Source organism: Sorex fumeus, unplaced genomic scaffold (genome assembly GCF_029834395.1).
Source record: "Sorex fumeus unplaced genomic scaffold, SorFum_2.1 ptg000029l, whole genome shotgun sequence".
NCBI classification, from domain to species: Eukaryota; Metazoa; Chordata; class Mammalia; order Eulipotyphla; family Soricidae; genus Sorex; species Sorex fumeus.
In genome coordinates, this window is record NW_026606086.1 from 8,657,250 (window position 1) to 8,671,923 (window position 14,674).

Below are 14,674 nucleotides of genomic sequence, written 5' to 3' on the forward strand. Positions count from 1 at the left end.
TCCGCCCGGGCTTCCCAGCCGCTCCCCGACTCCCCCGGCAGCGCCCGCAGCGGAGGGCGGCCCCATTGGTCGGCCCGGCGCGCTCCGCACGCCCATTGGCGGGACACGGCCGCGGCACCGCCCCCTCGGCCGCGCCCACCAGGTGAGCCCGGCGCGCACCTGCCGCACCGCCGCAGGGAGCGTCTGGAGCAACGCGGGACGCAGAGAAATGCAGTGTGGGAGGTTTGAATCAGACGAAAAGGACGGCCCCTAATCGAAGCTGGCACCTCAAGAAGCTAAAATTGAAGGGGAAATTAAAGTAGACGGAAGAAAAATAATAAAACAGGGTAAGAAATGGAGGACATCTGTACAGAATGAAATATCCCCACCTATGAAAGCAATTATGTTCCGCTTTATTATATTCTCTTGAAAAGAAAGGAAACGTTTTCTCTTCAAAGGCTTCACTGATTATGTCGTCTGGACATTGTATTTTCATTGACACCATACATACTAAAAAATGTTTATAATGAAAATGAAACAAAATCCTTATATATAGGTTTGTAGGATCTAGCTAAAGTCAGCCAGGGAAGGAAATAGACAGATTTAAATGACTTTTCTATTAGAAAAGAAGACATTTCTCAAGTCAACAATTAAAAAACTTAAGGGAAACACAGAAAACCAAACCCACAGCAAGCGGCAAAAAGGAAATAATGATCAGAGATCAATAAAACAGAGAAACAAGGGAAAACCCAACAAAACTAATGAAAAAGACTGAGGGTATGTTTATAGCATAGAATGTACATTTATGTTGCATGTTTCATGGACTTATTTATTAAACATTAACAGATTCTTTATATTCACATCTTTATTTGAACAATTTTGAAATACTTTAAGAATTCTATAATAGACTAAGATTGCTGAATTTTACTGAGGATTTAGTTCAATAAGACTCAGATTCTGTAATTGTTCATTATGAAGTTTTCATTAAGCATAATCTCCATTTCACCTAGAAAGCATCTCTCATTGGAATTAAAAAAAAAGTTCATATTTCACCTCAGTAAGAGCCTTTAAAACTTGGGTTTTCACTAGACATCAGTTAGTACTCAGATGAAAACCAAGACAATATCAGATTGACATTTACACTCTAAATTTGTAGTTATCTAATGTCTTAATGTCTTAGTAAATGTGTGTCTTTAATGCCACTTGTCTAATTGTACCTCTGAGTGTCGAACGTTCTGTGATATTACGATGGGACCTTCCAGTGTCTGCTACTGTGCAGGTAAATGTGCAGATATTTGCATATAATCCAGTTAACACTGTGATATGATTGAATTGTAAACAAAGTTGATTAAAAGAGAAGCTTACTATTGTAGTGTCTACTAACAATATCAATTACATTTTAAAGAACATCGTATGTAGCAGCGATTTAAAATATGCAGTAAACTATGGTCATAATGACTTCTATGCTATACAGCAAACCAATATTCTCCTTAACAGTCTATGTCATAGCAACACAGGTCAGGAAGTTACTTGTCCAACTACTTTACATATTGCCAGTTTGCTTCTGTGATCCAGTTCATCACAATTGTTTCCTAAACTGATATGTATATTCGGTGGCAATTTTTCTCTCAATTCTTCTTGACAGCACAGAGGATGTTTTTTGTTGGTGCCATCCTATCATTTTCAGACCCGAGCTATGAACCCCAGGCCCAGGCTGGCTGGAATCTGAATCGTCTCCAGCGCCAGAGAGGACGGGTTGAAGGGGAAGGTGACAGGGAAGATGTGCTTGGCGTCCATGAGCAGCTGGGGCGAGTCGTTCCTGTCTCTCAGTCGCATCTGGGAAGGACAAACAAAACAGAGAAACAGAGCATCAGTTCTTTGAATCGATATGTTTACATATTTACCTACATTTTGGTTTGTTTGGGTTTTTTTTTTGGGGGGGGGGGGCACACCAGGCAATGCTCATGGGTTACTCCTGGCTCTGCACTCAGGAATTACTTCTGGCATGCTGGGGGACCATATGGGATGCCGGGAAGAGAACCCGGGTCAGCTGCCTACAAGGCAAAACTGCCCTACCCACTATACTATCGCTCCAGTCTCTCTATTTACATACATTTTGGACCACATCTGGCTGATGGTGGGGTGAATGGGTTGCTCCCATTGATACCAGTAACACATGAAGCTGGGGGCTGAACCTGAGCTGCCATCATGCGAAGTATGCACTCTAGCCTGTGAGCTACCTCCCGCCCCCATAAAGACGCTTTTCTGAAAAAAAAAACAAAAAACAAAAAACAAAAAAACAAAAAAAAACAACCTTGCAACTAATGAAAAACAATTATTTTTAAAAATAACTTTTTATTTTTGCCACACCCAGCAGTGCTCAGATTTTATGCCTGGCTCTGTGCTCTGGGATCATTCCTGGTGGGGCTCAGGGACCATAAATGTGTCTGGGATGGAACTTGGTTCTGCCAAGTGCATGACAAGCTCTCTACCCATTGTGCTGCAGCTCCAGTCCCTAAAATGAACGAACTATAAATAACAAGTACAAATACAAAAAAAAAAAAAAAAAAAAAAAAACCCCTCATCATTCTTAAATAAATTGTAAAATTTTATTCAAAAGTCAATAGTTGATGAATCAAAGAGAAAAAAAAATCCCAAGAGACCTGCCTCAAGTGCTGGGAGAGAAGGCAGTTGGGATAGAGAAGGGACCTTTATGACAAAGAGAGTTAGAAATGATCACTCTGGACAACAACTGTGTGCTGAAAGGAGGTAGAGGAACAAACATGATAACCTCTCAGTAACTGTACTGCAAACCCAAAAAAGGGGAGAGGGGAAAGAGGAGAGAGGAGAGAGAGAGAGGAAATGAGAAAGAGGAGGGGAGAGAGAGACAGAGAGAGAGAGACAGAGAGAGAATGAGTCTGCAACAGAGACAGGCTGGGGTGAAGGTCGCGGGAAGGAAACTGGGGACAGTGGTGGTGGGAATTGTACATTGGTGGAGGGATGGGTGTTGGAACACTGTATGACTGAAACCTGACCATGAACAGCTTTGTAACTCTGTATCTCACAGTGATTCAATAAAAAAAAAAAAAATTAAGGAAAAAAATCCCGAGAGAGCTTACCTGAATAGTACGAATAAACGCTACAGAGACTCTTTCTTCAAACTCGTTAACTGGGGTATATAAATTCAACACTTTGACGATCTGAAGGGATGAGATGATCAGAGTTCTCGTCAGATTATCAATCACACCATGACTGACACAATTATTAATCGCACAGCAGAGACCCACTCCAAGCCCCTCCACCCTAATCCCACAGTGGTGATACCCTAAGACCCAACAGCTACTTTCTACACATACTCTATGTATGATCTGCACATTTTGAAGATGTGAACAGTTCAAGAGTCAGCACAGAAATCAATAGACAAAATAAAAATAGATGTTTTTGGTCTTTTTTTCCTGGGGAAGGGGGAGGGTTAGGCCACACCTGACAGTGCTCAGGGGAGCCATAGGTAGTGCTGGAGATTGACCCTGGGTAGGACACATACAAGGTACAGGTCCTATCCACTGTATTCTCTCTCCAGTCCAAAAACGAGATTATTTTTATGCCTGTGCCTCGCCTTGTACTAAATTTCTTCAAATGTCATCCTTTTCCTCTCCCCTCCTTAAATCCAATGCTCTACGTAATGGGACTTCCCCAGAAACTCCTCCAAAACATTCAGTTATGGTGCTTACCACTTCCTTAAGCATTCCTGCAATGTGCTAGAAAACTTACAGTTGAGCTAGCTGAGTGCACCTTTCTTCCCCATTATACTGTAAGTTCTTTTCTCAGTTAGAATTATTTCTTCTTTGTCAAAAATTAAAAAAATATCTCCCACAATAAGAAGTATGGTGCTGTGGAGTCAATGAGTAATGCACTGAACTGAAGGTACAACGATCACCTATCTTACAAAAAAGAAGTGTGAAGAATCATCCAATTTTGCTTGGATGATAAAAACATTTTATGGAACTCAAGAATGCAGGCAGATTTCTTTCCTGAGAGCACGGGCTTTCTCGCTGTGTCCATGGTTGTATCTTGCTGTCTGGAATGCTGGGCAGGGCACCGCTGACAACAGTATCACTCAGTGTTGACGGCGGAGGACTAGAACCAAAATGTCCTGCTCTCCGGGGAAACTGCTTCAAGACCCGTACAGATTCACCTTCTCTGATGTGGGTGAAGTCAGCTTGGAGACAGGAGCAATGGCTAGAAGACTCCTTAGCCTGCCTAAATACCACCCTTTGGGGGGGCCTGTTCTCATCTGGGGCGACACCAGCAGTGCTCATGGCTTACTTCTGGTAAGGTCTGGGGGACTATATGGGATGGTAGGGACTGAACCTGGGTCGGCTGCTTGCAAGGCCAGGTACCCGACTGCTATACACTCTCTCTCCTGCCCCTTAAGTAGCACTCCTAAGAAACAGTAACTGATTCATTAGAGAAGCTGACTACCTGGGCAGTAGTCAGAGCGTTGCACATGGAGCAAATGGCTTCTGCGTCGTCATCCGTTTTCTTCTTCACCTGCAGGAGCTGAGCAGCTTGGATGAGAGGCTCCAGGGTCTCCTTGGCGCCGCTGTTCATCAGATTCTTATCACGCAGCCACTCCTCTAGCTGACTGACATTGTACCTAGCGCCGAAGAGAAAAGAGAGCGAGAGGATGAAGATTTATTGAAAGTTGTCATAAATGTCTTAATTTGTGTGTGTGGTTTTGTCAGGGATTTCATTTTCGATGACAGGTAGCATTCTTGTTCGATTTTATTAAATCTTATTACCTGCGCTTAAAATTTTTTTCATCACAGCCATGAGATTTATAATTTAGTTATGTAAGAATAAGTGACTACTTTCTTTGACTCCACCGTTCTTCCTGTGCTAACATATGCCTCAGAAACCTGGGCCCTACGAAAACAGGATGAGAACGCTATTCGGGTCTCCCAAAAAGGAACTGAAAGAGCTATGCTTGGAGTATCACACTTCACTCGAGTGAGAGAAGGAATCCGGAGTTCCGGCCTCCGTCGATGATCGAGAATCAGGGATGCTGTCTTGTTTGCCAAGGCATCAAAAGTCAGATGGGCTGGACACATAATGCGATTTGGAGATGACCGCTGGACTAGCGCCGTTACTGACTAGATTCCACGGGATGTCAAAAGATCGCGTGGCTGCCCACCTACGAGATTGTCAGACTTCTTTGTCAACCCTGAATAAACGGTTTGAGGCTCTTCGTGTTCCTAGAACGAGCAGATGCCACTGGGCTACGCTAGCACGTGACAGGGATGAATGGAGACATTACTGGCGTCCGCTCGAGCAAATTGATGAGCAACGGGATGTCAAGTGACTAAAGGACATAATTTTTTTTTTTAAAGTGGAAGACAAATGTAATCGTTACAGTGAAAGTTATAAAATCTTGGAGTGGGAATGATCATGCAGCAAGCAGGACACATGTCCTGAATGTGGTTGACCTGGGATTGAGCCCCAGCACCCCATATGGCCCCCTGAGCCAGAAGGGAGCCCCAAGTGCAGTCAGAAGTAAGCCCTGAGCACTGCTGGGAGAGGCACACAAGGAGAAAACGTTATAAAGTTTTACTAATAAAACTTAAACTAGGACACATTCTCTGATGGGGTCCTTATTAAACACGCCTAATTTTTCTGCGAACTTCAAAGGTGAGAACTGATGATCCTCGGACTGTTGACTGCACCCTGACCTGTGCCCCGCCTCCTTAGGGAAGACGGTTAGGGTAGACCAAGAACGCTGAGGATTGTGAGGAAAGAGGGAAAGTGAGGGTGACGCGAAGAGCCCGAAGAGGAAGAGAAACAAAGACAATCTACAGCTGCTGAGTTTTCAAAAGGGGACCAGCCAACTGACCTTAGTTCTGAAAATAAAATGTAGCAAAAGGAAGGTTTGATTCCAGTTACAACTTAGTAATCAGCAAGGCAGAGGCATGATGATACCGGAGCAGGTGCAATCCAGACAACCGAAGCTTACAGAGAGTCACAGCTACTATCTGAGTGGAAGGAATTATCTTTTCCTTTTCCTTTTCTTTAAAAATATTTTTCTGTTTTTAAAAAAATATCAAATCCCCGAGAATTACAAAGTTACAGTTATTCCTGATTGAGAGCTGGGAGGAGTTGTATTTTATTTATTTTTAGAACCACACCTAGCAGTGTTCAGGACTTTCTCCTGGATCTGCGCTTGGGGATCATTCCTGGCAGAGTTCTAGAAACCATGGGGTGCTGGAGATTGAACCCAGGTTAGCTGACATTCAAGGCAAGTGCCCTACCCGCTATATTGTTGCTCCAGTCCAATGAAAGGAATGATTTAATAGTAACTGTAGTGATGTGAGTCAGGGTAGGTAACTTGGAAAGAATGTCATGGTTTTCTGAGAAACCAAGTCTTTGGTCAGTAGCCAAAGACGTCTGTAAGGGAAATAATTTCTTCCATCTCCTGGTCTTAAAATAAATTCTTTGTTTTAAAATAAATTCTTTGCAAACTAATCAATTCCATCACAATAGAGAGGTTATGCTGAGGAGTAGATGGACATAAAGGATAGTCTGAAAATATAATGGGGCACATTTCAAAAGTCAGAAAAAATAGTCTTGATGCAACAGATACACAAAGCTGTTTTGTCAAAATAAATCTGAGGACAACCAAGCATTAGGAATCTTGAGTACGACTGGATGACTTGTTTGATGTAGTGCAAGTGCCCATCAGGAGAGGGAGCAGCTTTGTCATCCTCACGACTTTCTCATCATCTCCCCGCTCCTTCCAATGAGCCCCGCTCCGAGGAGCTGCTTCGGGGAAGGGATGTGAGCCACCGTGTAGCCAGCCGAGAGTGCTGGGTCCCCGAGCACCACCCGCTCACCTGATCTGCATGCCCTTACTCCACGAGCACATGTCCTTCCGCAGGAGCAGGTTGTTCAGGGTGATGGCGCCCACGATGTAGAACATCTGCTTGACCACCTGCTTGATGAGCTCGGGGTCCATGCCATGCTGACACATGACGGAGTGGAACGAGTTGAGCTGCCGGAGGATGGAGTCCAGCGTGTAGGTGCCCTCGTCTGCGATGCTGGACGTTCGCTTCCTCAGGCCTGTGGGCTTTACCCCAGACACGCCCTGAATCGTTTCGTGCTCCAGCATTCCAGAGACTGCAGGGGAAATCAAGTTTTAGGAACATTTTGGAAGGAGACATGATTTATATACACATGAATGCATGTGCACACACACACACACACACACACACACACACACACACAATTTAGGAAAATGAGCATCAAGATAGAGGTGGAAACTTTACCCCTGCTTCCAAAAAAAAAAATTCTAGATTTTAAAATGTTAATGAAGAAAAAAACTTGCAAACCGAAACTCCAGATTTGATGGGTAGAGTAGGTGAACAGGATGCGACACAGAGGCTTGAGTGGGGGTACTGGGCACTTTGTGGGATGAGGGAGGTGAATTGGGGCACTGAGGCCATCGATCTCAACACTACTATAAACACATAACCTATAATTAAAAAAAAATACCCCAACAAAAACGAAACTTAAAAGTTTAAAAAGAGGAAAGAATTCTTAAATGAAAACATTTAAATCTTTGTGGTTGTTTTCTCCTAGGGGCCATATCTAGGTTGTTCAGTGCTTACTAATAGTTCTTTGCTCAGGGATCATTCCAGGGGCATGGGGGGGGGGGGGCACAGACAGTGCCAGGGATTGACCCAGGGTTGGTCACATGCAGGGCAGATGCCTTCTTGAACTATCTCTCTGGCCCCTAAAAATTTAAATCTTCATGGTTTATTTTTTAAAAATTTATTTCTTATTTTTGCTTTTGGGGTCATACCCGGTGATGCTCAGGGGTTACTTCTGGCTCTGCATTCAGGAACCACTCCTGGCGGTGCTTGGGGGACTCTATGGGATGCTGGGAATCGAACCCGGGCCGGCCACGTGCAAGGCAAATGCCCTACCTGCTGTGCTATCGCTCCAGCCCCTTGATTTATTTTCTAAAGTATGAAATAGGCAATGTGTGTGGTGTCCCGGGAGAGCTTCAGAGAGTGAAGCGCGTAGCAGGCAGGAAGATGAGAATTCAGCTGAGTTCCTCAGGCAAATGACTCCAACTAGATATGCTGGGCACTCGGTAGTGGCCAGGAGGAGGAACAGCGCTGCCCCCACTGAGTCACACACTGGGAGTCTCCCCCTCGGGCATGATTTGAGGGAGCCCCAAGACAGGGATCTCGCATGCCTCATTTTTCTTTTAGTGCACGTATGACCCTCACACTGAGTATGGTGAGTGTTGGCTAACGGGGTCAGTGTGGGTGACGGGGATTCACATTTTAGAGATCAAAACTGCTGGTTCAGTCAGTAAAAAAGGGCTACAAGGGGCCAGAGTGATAGTACAGTGGAGAGGGCATTTGCTTTGAATGCAGCCGACCCGGGTTTGATCCCTGGTATCCTATATGGCCCCCCAGAGCACCACAAGGAGGAATTCCTGAGTGCAGAGACAGGAGCAACTCCTGAGCATCTCCGGGTGTGACCCAAAAAGAAAAAAAAGGCCCAAAATAAGAATGGCTGAAACTGACCTTTGCATCTGTGTTTGTTACTGAGTGTTAACATTTTGTTTTGTGTATTAAAAAATAAGTTTACATAACAGTGACAATGGTGCTCAAGTCTATAGGGTGACATAGAGAAGGGCTGCACACTCCACCACTGAAGTGTCCGTGACCCCTTCTAGCCCGCTCACCCCCAACCACTTTTGCTGGAGCAGTCCTTCCCTTCCTTCTCCCGGTTTATTATGGAATGGCATGGTGTCGGCCACACTTGTCTCGCTGAGCACTACCCAGGTGCGCCAGGCCCTCTGGGGGTCTATGGAGAGAGCACTCCTGCAGTGCTTGGAGGGCACTGTGTGGTGCTGGGACTCGGACTGGGTTGTCCACATGCAAGGCCAGCACCCATCCCACTGTACTATCCCTCCTTAGCTAAGAACTGGTGTTACTACTTTACACTCTTCACATAAAGGCAAGTCACGAGTCCCTGTGAGCACTTGTGGTAGCACTGCACTGTCTTCCCACCGTTCATCGATTTGCTCAAGCGGGCACAGGAAGTGTCTCCATGTGTGTTTGGCATATTGAATACACCACGGGGAGCTTGCCAGGCTCTGTCGGATGGGATACTCTTGGTAGCTTGCCGGGCTCTCTGAGAGGGATGGAGGAATCGAACCTGGGTCGGCTGTGTGCAAGGCAAATGCCCTACCCGCTGTGCTATCGCTCTGCCCCGAGTACTTGTGGTAGAGACCAAATCAGCCACACCAGGCCTTACCAATCATTGGCTGGAGGATGTTCTCCAATACCCGCACCAGCTGCTGGTAGATCTGAATGGCCAAGTCACTCAACACTTGCCGATATTCAGCCAGGTCAAAATTGGTGAGGCAGTGCTCATTCTGGCGAGACGTGTTGTGTTTCATAAAACCCTAGAAACCATAATGCAAAAGACAAATACAAATATAACATACTGTCTATGGAATGTCTGATCAAAATCCTCATTGGCTTTGTTCTTACTGAAAATACTCCATGTACGTGCAGGATAACCATCCCCAAATGCTGTGTTCAGTTCCATCATATCCCTTGTTTTCAGTTCGAAATATTATCTAAGTTGGCAACTTAGCATTTAAGTCTCTGCAATAGCAATGTCAGTGCAACAACAGGGGCAAAAATCTGGAAATAAACACTAATTTTTTCACTTAGCAAAATGGTAGGCTCATTGTCAAACATTAAATTATCTAAAGTACTACCAAGGTGCTACTAAACTTCTAGCTCTTAAGTTGTGTCTGTTTAAGTACTGGCTCTGTGGTCAGGGGTTACTTCTGGCCATGTTTGGGGGACCATATGTGGTCAAAGGGACTGAATCCAGGTCAGCCACGTGCAAGGAAAGTTCTTTATCCACTGCACTATGTCTCTGGCCCTAAAGTACTATCTTCTTGACTTTATTCAATTATTTATAAACACAGCAGATCCTCGAATACCCTTGTCTTGTTAATGACATCTCATTACAAAACTTGACTAGAAGAAAAAAAATTCCAGCCATCATTGAAGCAAACCAGAGAACCTCCTTTTGTTACCTGTAGTTTCCACAGAGACTGGGAACTGAATCTAAAAATGTCCCTCTACCATGTATCACTGTATCAATACATATATTTCAGTGTGAGAGCTCAGAATATGGACTATTTTAGAGATATTTGTGAAAATACAAAGCCCACTATAGAGGCAGGCACTTTTGTTGGTCACTGCCTGACCAGTCAAGTGCTCAACGGCTTCTGCCCACAGTCAAGAAGCTGCTTCCCTGTGACCAACATATCAACACGGTCTGCAGGTGGGGCCTGGCCCCTCTGGGGAACTCTGGCCTGAGACGTACATTTCCTCGGGGACCATGCCTTCGATATTCGTAATTCCCACCACCTGCCAGTATGGGCACTTGTAGGGAGTCATGTGCTAGCACTCAGCTTCTCTGCCTGTCCCAGCAAGGACCAAAGGAAATGGCTGGAGCTTTTGGGCAGAGGTGGCTAACCCGGGATTCCAGCTCTGTTCCTCATGACCAAGAGGACTTGGATAAATTTCACTGAGCTCAGTTTCCTTATCTGTGAAACAGGGTTTTAATTTCTATCCCAGGGAAATACTGTAAGAATTAAATGATGTTCTGCAGTCAGTAAGTGGATGACTTTGAGGATATGGTGGCTAAAAAGTGGCTCAACCCAGGTGGGGTCAAATCTACCCTAAATCGTGGCTCTCTGGACAATGGTGCACACTGCACCCTAAGAGCTTCTGAGTTGACACCTCCTAAGACCCTCTCCTTCTTCCCCACTTCATCCCACCCCATCTACCCCAATAAATCCTGCTTCCTATCCCCCACAAAAAAAGAATTAACTAGCATCACATATAGTAAGTATTATGAAAAACACCAAGGATGTGCCTTAATAGATATGACGTTACACAATTTCAAAATACAAAGTCTATCGTGGCGACTACGAACATATCACTATGAATAAACGTGAATGAAACTTTCAACAAATTCAAAGAACATCTTAACTTGATCACTTTCAATGAATTATGTCAAGGTGGAATTGCTTCACTAAAAAAAAAAAATCTGTGGGGCTAGAGGAATAGCACAGAAGGGAGGGCTTTGCCTTGCACGCAGCTGACCCAGGTTCAATTCCCAACATCCCATCTGGTCCCCCTGTGCATTGCCAGGTGCAACCCAAAAAGCAAAATAAATAAATTATAATAATATGTATCAGTATTCCTCAAGTCCACCTCCACTTAATGGCAAAAAGCTTAATCATGTGTAATTCTTCATTGACTAACTTTATTCCTGCTATGCTTTTTCATAAGACAGACTCTCAGTTACCACGCTGTGTGACCGTTTCAAAGCTGTGACCTCATAAGTCACTGTGAATCAGGGTTTCTTCATACTTCAACATTATATCCATAAATACTTCATACTTCAACATTATATCCATAAAACGATATGTTCTTTTTTGTTTGTTTTTTTTTGGGGGGGGGAACAAAACGCTATGTTCTTATGAGCTAGGAACACACGGCACCTGGCTCTGCTACCAAGACTCCTCACCTCTTCTCCACTGTACTGCTTCAGACAGTGCAAAAATCGGCATGTATTAGAAAGCCAGAAGGAGACAGTTTCAAAATCGTCACCTCTTTTCTGGAAAAGAAAAGAAAGATAAACTTGTATTTTCCTCAGAAAATAACAACCTGTGAAAAACTGAATCGGTTTCAGAAGGTTTATTTATCTTTGTATCATTATAAAAAACAAGAAAAACAAATGCTGTTTCAGTGGTAAACTCTGCTGGGACACGCCAACCCCCAGTTTGGTTCTTATTTGACAAGGTACCCACTATCCTGTTAGTAGAAAATCATGCCAAGCCATTGAGGGAATGCTAATTTACTATTCCTCTAAAGAGAAAATATTATCATACCTCAACTTACCCAAACTCACTTCCCTTCTGAAGGGAATGACAAGGGCTGGTAACACAGAAAGGGATCACAGGGACTAGGAAGCACTGAAACCCGGGTTAGGTTAACAGTCTTGTCAACAGGATAGAGTTTCTGGGTAGAGAACCAGAAATGGGATGGAAACATGTCTGAGAGAGTGGGTCACTAAGGCTATGTTCTGAGAAATGCGTCGTTGGGAAATTTCGTGCCTGTACAAGCATCACAGATTGTGACTCACACAAACCTCCACGGTACAGCTTATCGGGACCCCTGGGCCATTTTAGTGCCTCAGAGTGACTGTTGCTAAGCATCACACAACTGTATGGACAGGAGCAAGGGTTACTCCTGCAGTCAGGAATGCGGTATATGGCAAACAACAGGAGTAGCGACACTGAATTCAAAACAAGGATAAGAGAAAAATGCATATCAAATTAAGGGGATGGAAAGGGTTTCATGCCATTGTATCTTTTAAATTTTTATACAGGTTAACAATGATTAGATAAATGAGATCATTATGAGAGATGAGATCATTATCTCCTGGTAACTTCGAGGGAAAAAATCTTGGGTCCATTATCTTCAGAGATGTTGTCTCATGAAATAGTAAAACTTGAATTCTGAGGGCAACCACACACCCACAATTAGATGGGTTATATAGTCAGATGATATTCAGTAATTTTTAAATGCTAAATCTTTAGAAACTCCAACTTCGTAGCCACTTCACACTGTAACTAGACAGGGGTAACTCTATATAATAGGGACTGAGTGCTTCAAAGCCCTTGTGGAAAGCTCATGGCCAGGGCTCGGAGGAGGGAGTGTTGAATAGATATAAAGTTTCAGATTCATTAGATAAAAAGTTCTGGAGTTAAATGTGGTAATTTGGCATGACAGCAATGCACTGACTGCCAAGCACTGTGCAGAGGTAAAGGGAATATGTTATGTTCAAGTATGTTTTCCTCCAGTTAGAAAAAGAAAATGTTCATAAGAGATATTTTAGATTTCGAAGAGTACTGAGTATTCTCACATTTTGCTTATCTCTAGCTTGAAAGGTTTTTTAAAAAATTATTATTCACTGTATCACTGTCATCCTATTGTTCATCAATTTCATCGAGCAGGCACTAGAAACATCTCCATTTGTCCTAGCCCTGAGATTTTAGCAAGTGTCACACTGGAAGCTCTTTCAGGGTCAGGGGAATGAGACCCATCATTGTTACTCGGTTTTGGCATACCGAATATGCCACAGGGAGTTTGCCTGACTCTGTCGTGTGGGCAGGATACACTCGGTAGCCTGTCGGGTTCTCCAAGAGTGAGAACTAGACAATAAGAGAGAGCTTATTGCTTCTGGGAGCTGGGTTTTATAGTCCCTGGGTCTTGGCCGTTGATGGGATAACACGGCGCGGGGGGCATTTGGTGGGTGTAATGCCTAGCTACTGGAAGATGGGGCTGGGTGGAGGAGGCCCAGTTCTGATCCGAGCAGGCTTGGAGATCTCAGCCCCGGGTTCCACACACCTGGGTTCCTCTGCCAGCCCTTTCATGCATGAGGCTTGTCTTAGCATATGGAGAGTGGTCTCAGCATGGCTGTGGCTGGGCCCTGGAAGTCTTCAGCTGCTGGGGCTCTGCTCAGGGCAGAGAGGGAAACTCAACCTGCCCCCTCCAAGGGGCCCCGGTGAGGACAGCCAGGCGCGGGGGCAGGAGACTCAGCAAGTAAAGTACTTAGAGCACACTCTTAGCTCCTCATAGAACACGAGGTAAAATTATAATGTTCTTGTTTTTCTAGAAAGTTAGGAGGAGGGTTATGCAATATGACTTAGTAATTACTGAGTTATGTAGGACTTTCTGCTCTATTACATAATTTTATAAGACTTTTCTTTGTTACACTTTTTTATGTTGTTTTTTAGAAGGAACCAGGCACTTTAAATTTAAGAAAAATTAATACAACTGAAGAATAATGGGTGTGTGGGGGGAGTTAGGAAAAATATTTAACAGACACACCCTTGTGTGAGTGAACCATAGATAACTGACCTCTTAAAAAATCTATAGGACATATTTGTTGTTTAAGTAACTACAGCATCAGAGCCCATACACATTTATGCTCTACTGAAGGTTCAAATTTAGTTCTTTGTAAGACCTCAGAGCAGACTTTTTCAAAGACAAAACTTAATTCGTAACTGAATGCAGTCGTATCAAATTAATTTTGATTCATGTCCAACCTACGCCCTGTTTTGAAGCAGGCGCAAGGATCTGCTCTAAAGCAGAAGGTGGATTCTGTAGCAACACATCAGCGAAGACGGAGGTTTATACCTGGCAACTCAGCTCAAGTCCAAGAGGGCCGTGTCACCCCTATGCTCATTTTGGGAATGTGAACTGACCTTCAATACTTTTTTGATGCTGTTGATGGTTGACGTTAGTAACGACCTGACTTTCTGATCATCGTTCAGGTAGTCGGCGTGTCTGACGCACATAAACAAGATATATGCCGGTAAGCCTGGAATCAGATTGACAGCTACACCACGTGGCTTCAGTTCTGCAAAAAGAAGAAAAATAATCTTGCATAACATTGAAAATCTTTGGGAGGAACACAGTGTGCGCAGTCAGTTCTCATGAAAGGCCCCTTCAGCAGAAACAGATCATATGAAAAGGATCTCTTAAAAGCTCACGAAGTGGAGACATTCTGAAGGGTAGGAATG

At 44.0% G+C, this 14,674-nt stretch overlaps 1 protein-coding gene across 1 annotated transcript in view; it reads right to left on the reverse strand.

Annotated features, from left to right (window-relative positions):
- Positions 1-1,654: 1,654 nt before the first annotated feature.
- MYO5A (myosin VA) overlaps positions 1,655-14,674 on the reverse strand; it is a 231,238-nt gene continuing 218,218 nt past the window's right edge. The window contains exons 33-39 of the mRNA XM_056115278.1: positions 14,357-14,511; positions 11,611-11,700; positions 9,307-9,457; positions 6,867-7,149; positions 4,462-4,636; positions 3,099-3,179; positions 1,655-1,815 (exon numbers count right to left, since the gene is read on the reverse strand). Coding sequence (XP_055971253.1) covers positions 1,663-1,815; positions 3,099-3,179; positions 4,462-4,636; positions 6,867-7,149; positions 9,307-9,457; positions 11,611-11,700; positions 14,357-14,511 — 1,088 coding nt within the window. The 3' untranslated portion in view covers positions 1,655-1,662. The remainder of the gene's footprint in view (positions 1,816-3,098; positions 3,180-4,461; positions 4,637-6,866; positions 7,150-9,306; positions 9,458-11,610; positions 11,701-14,356; positions 14,512-14,674) is intronic.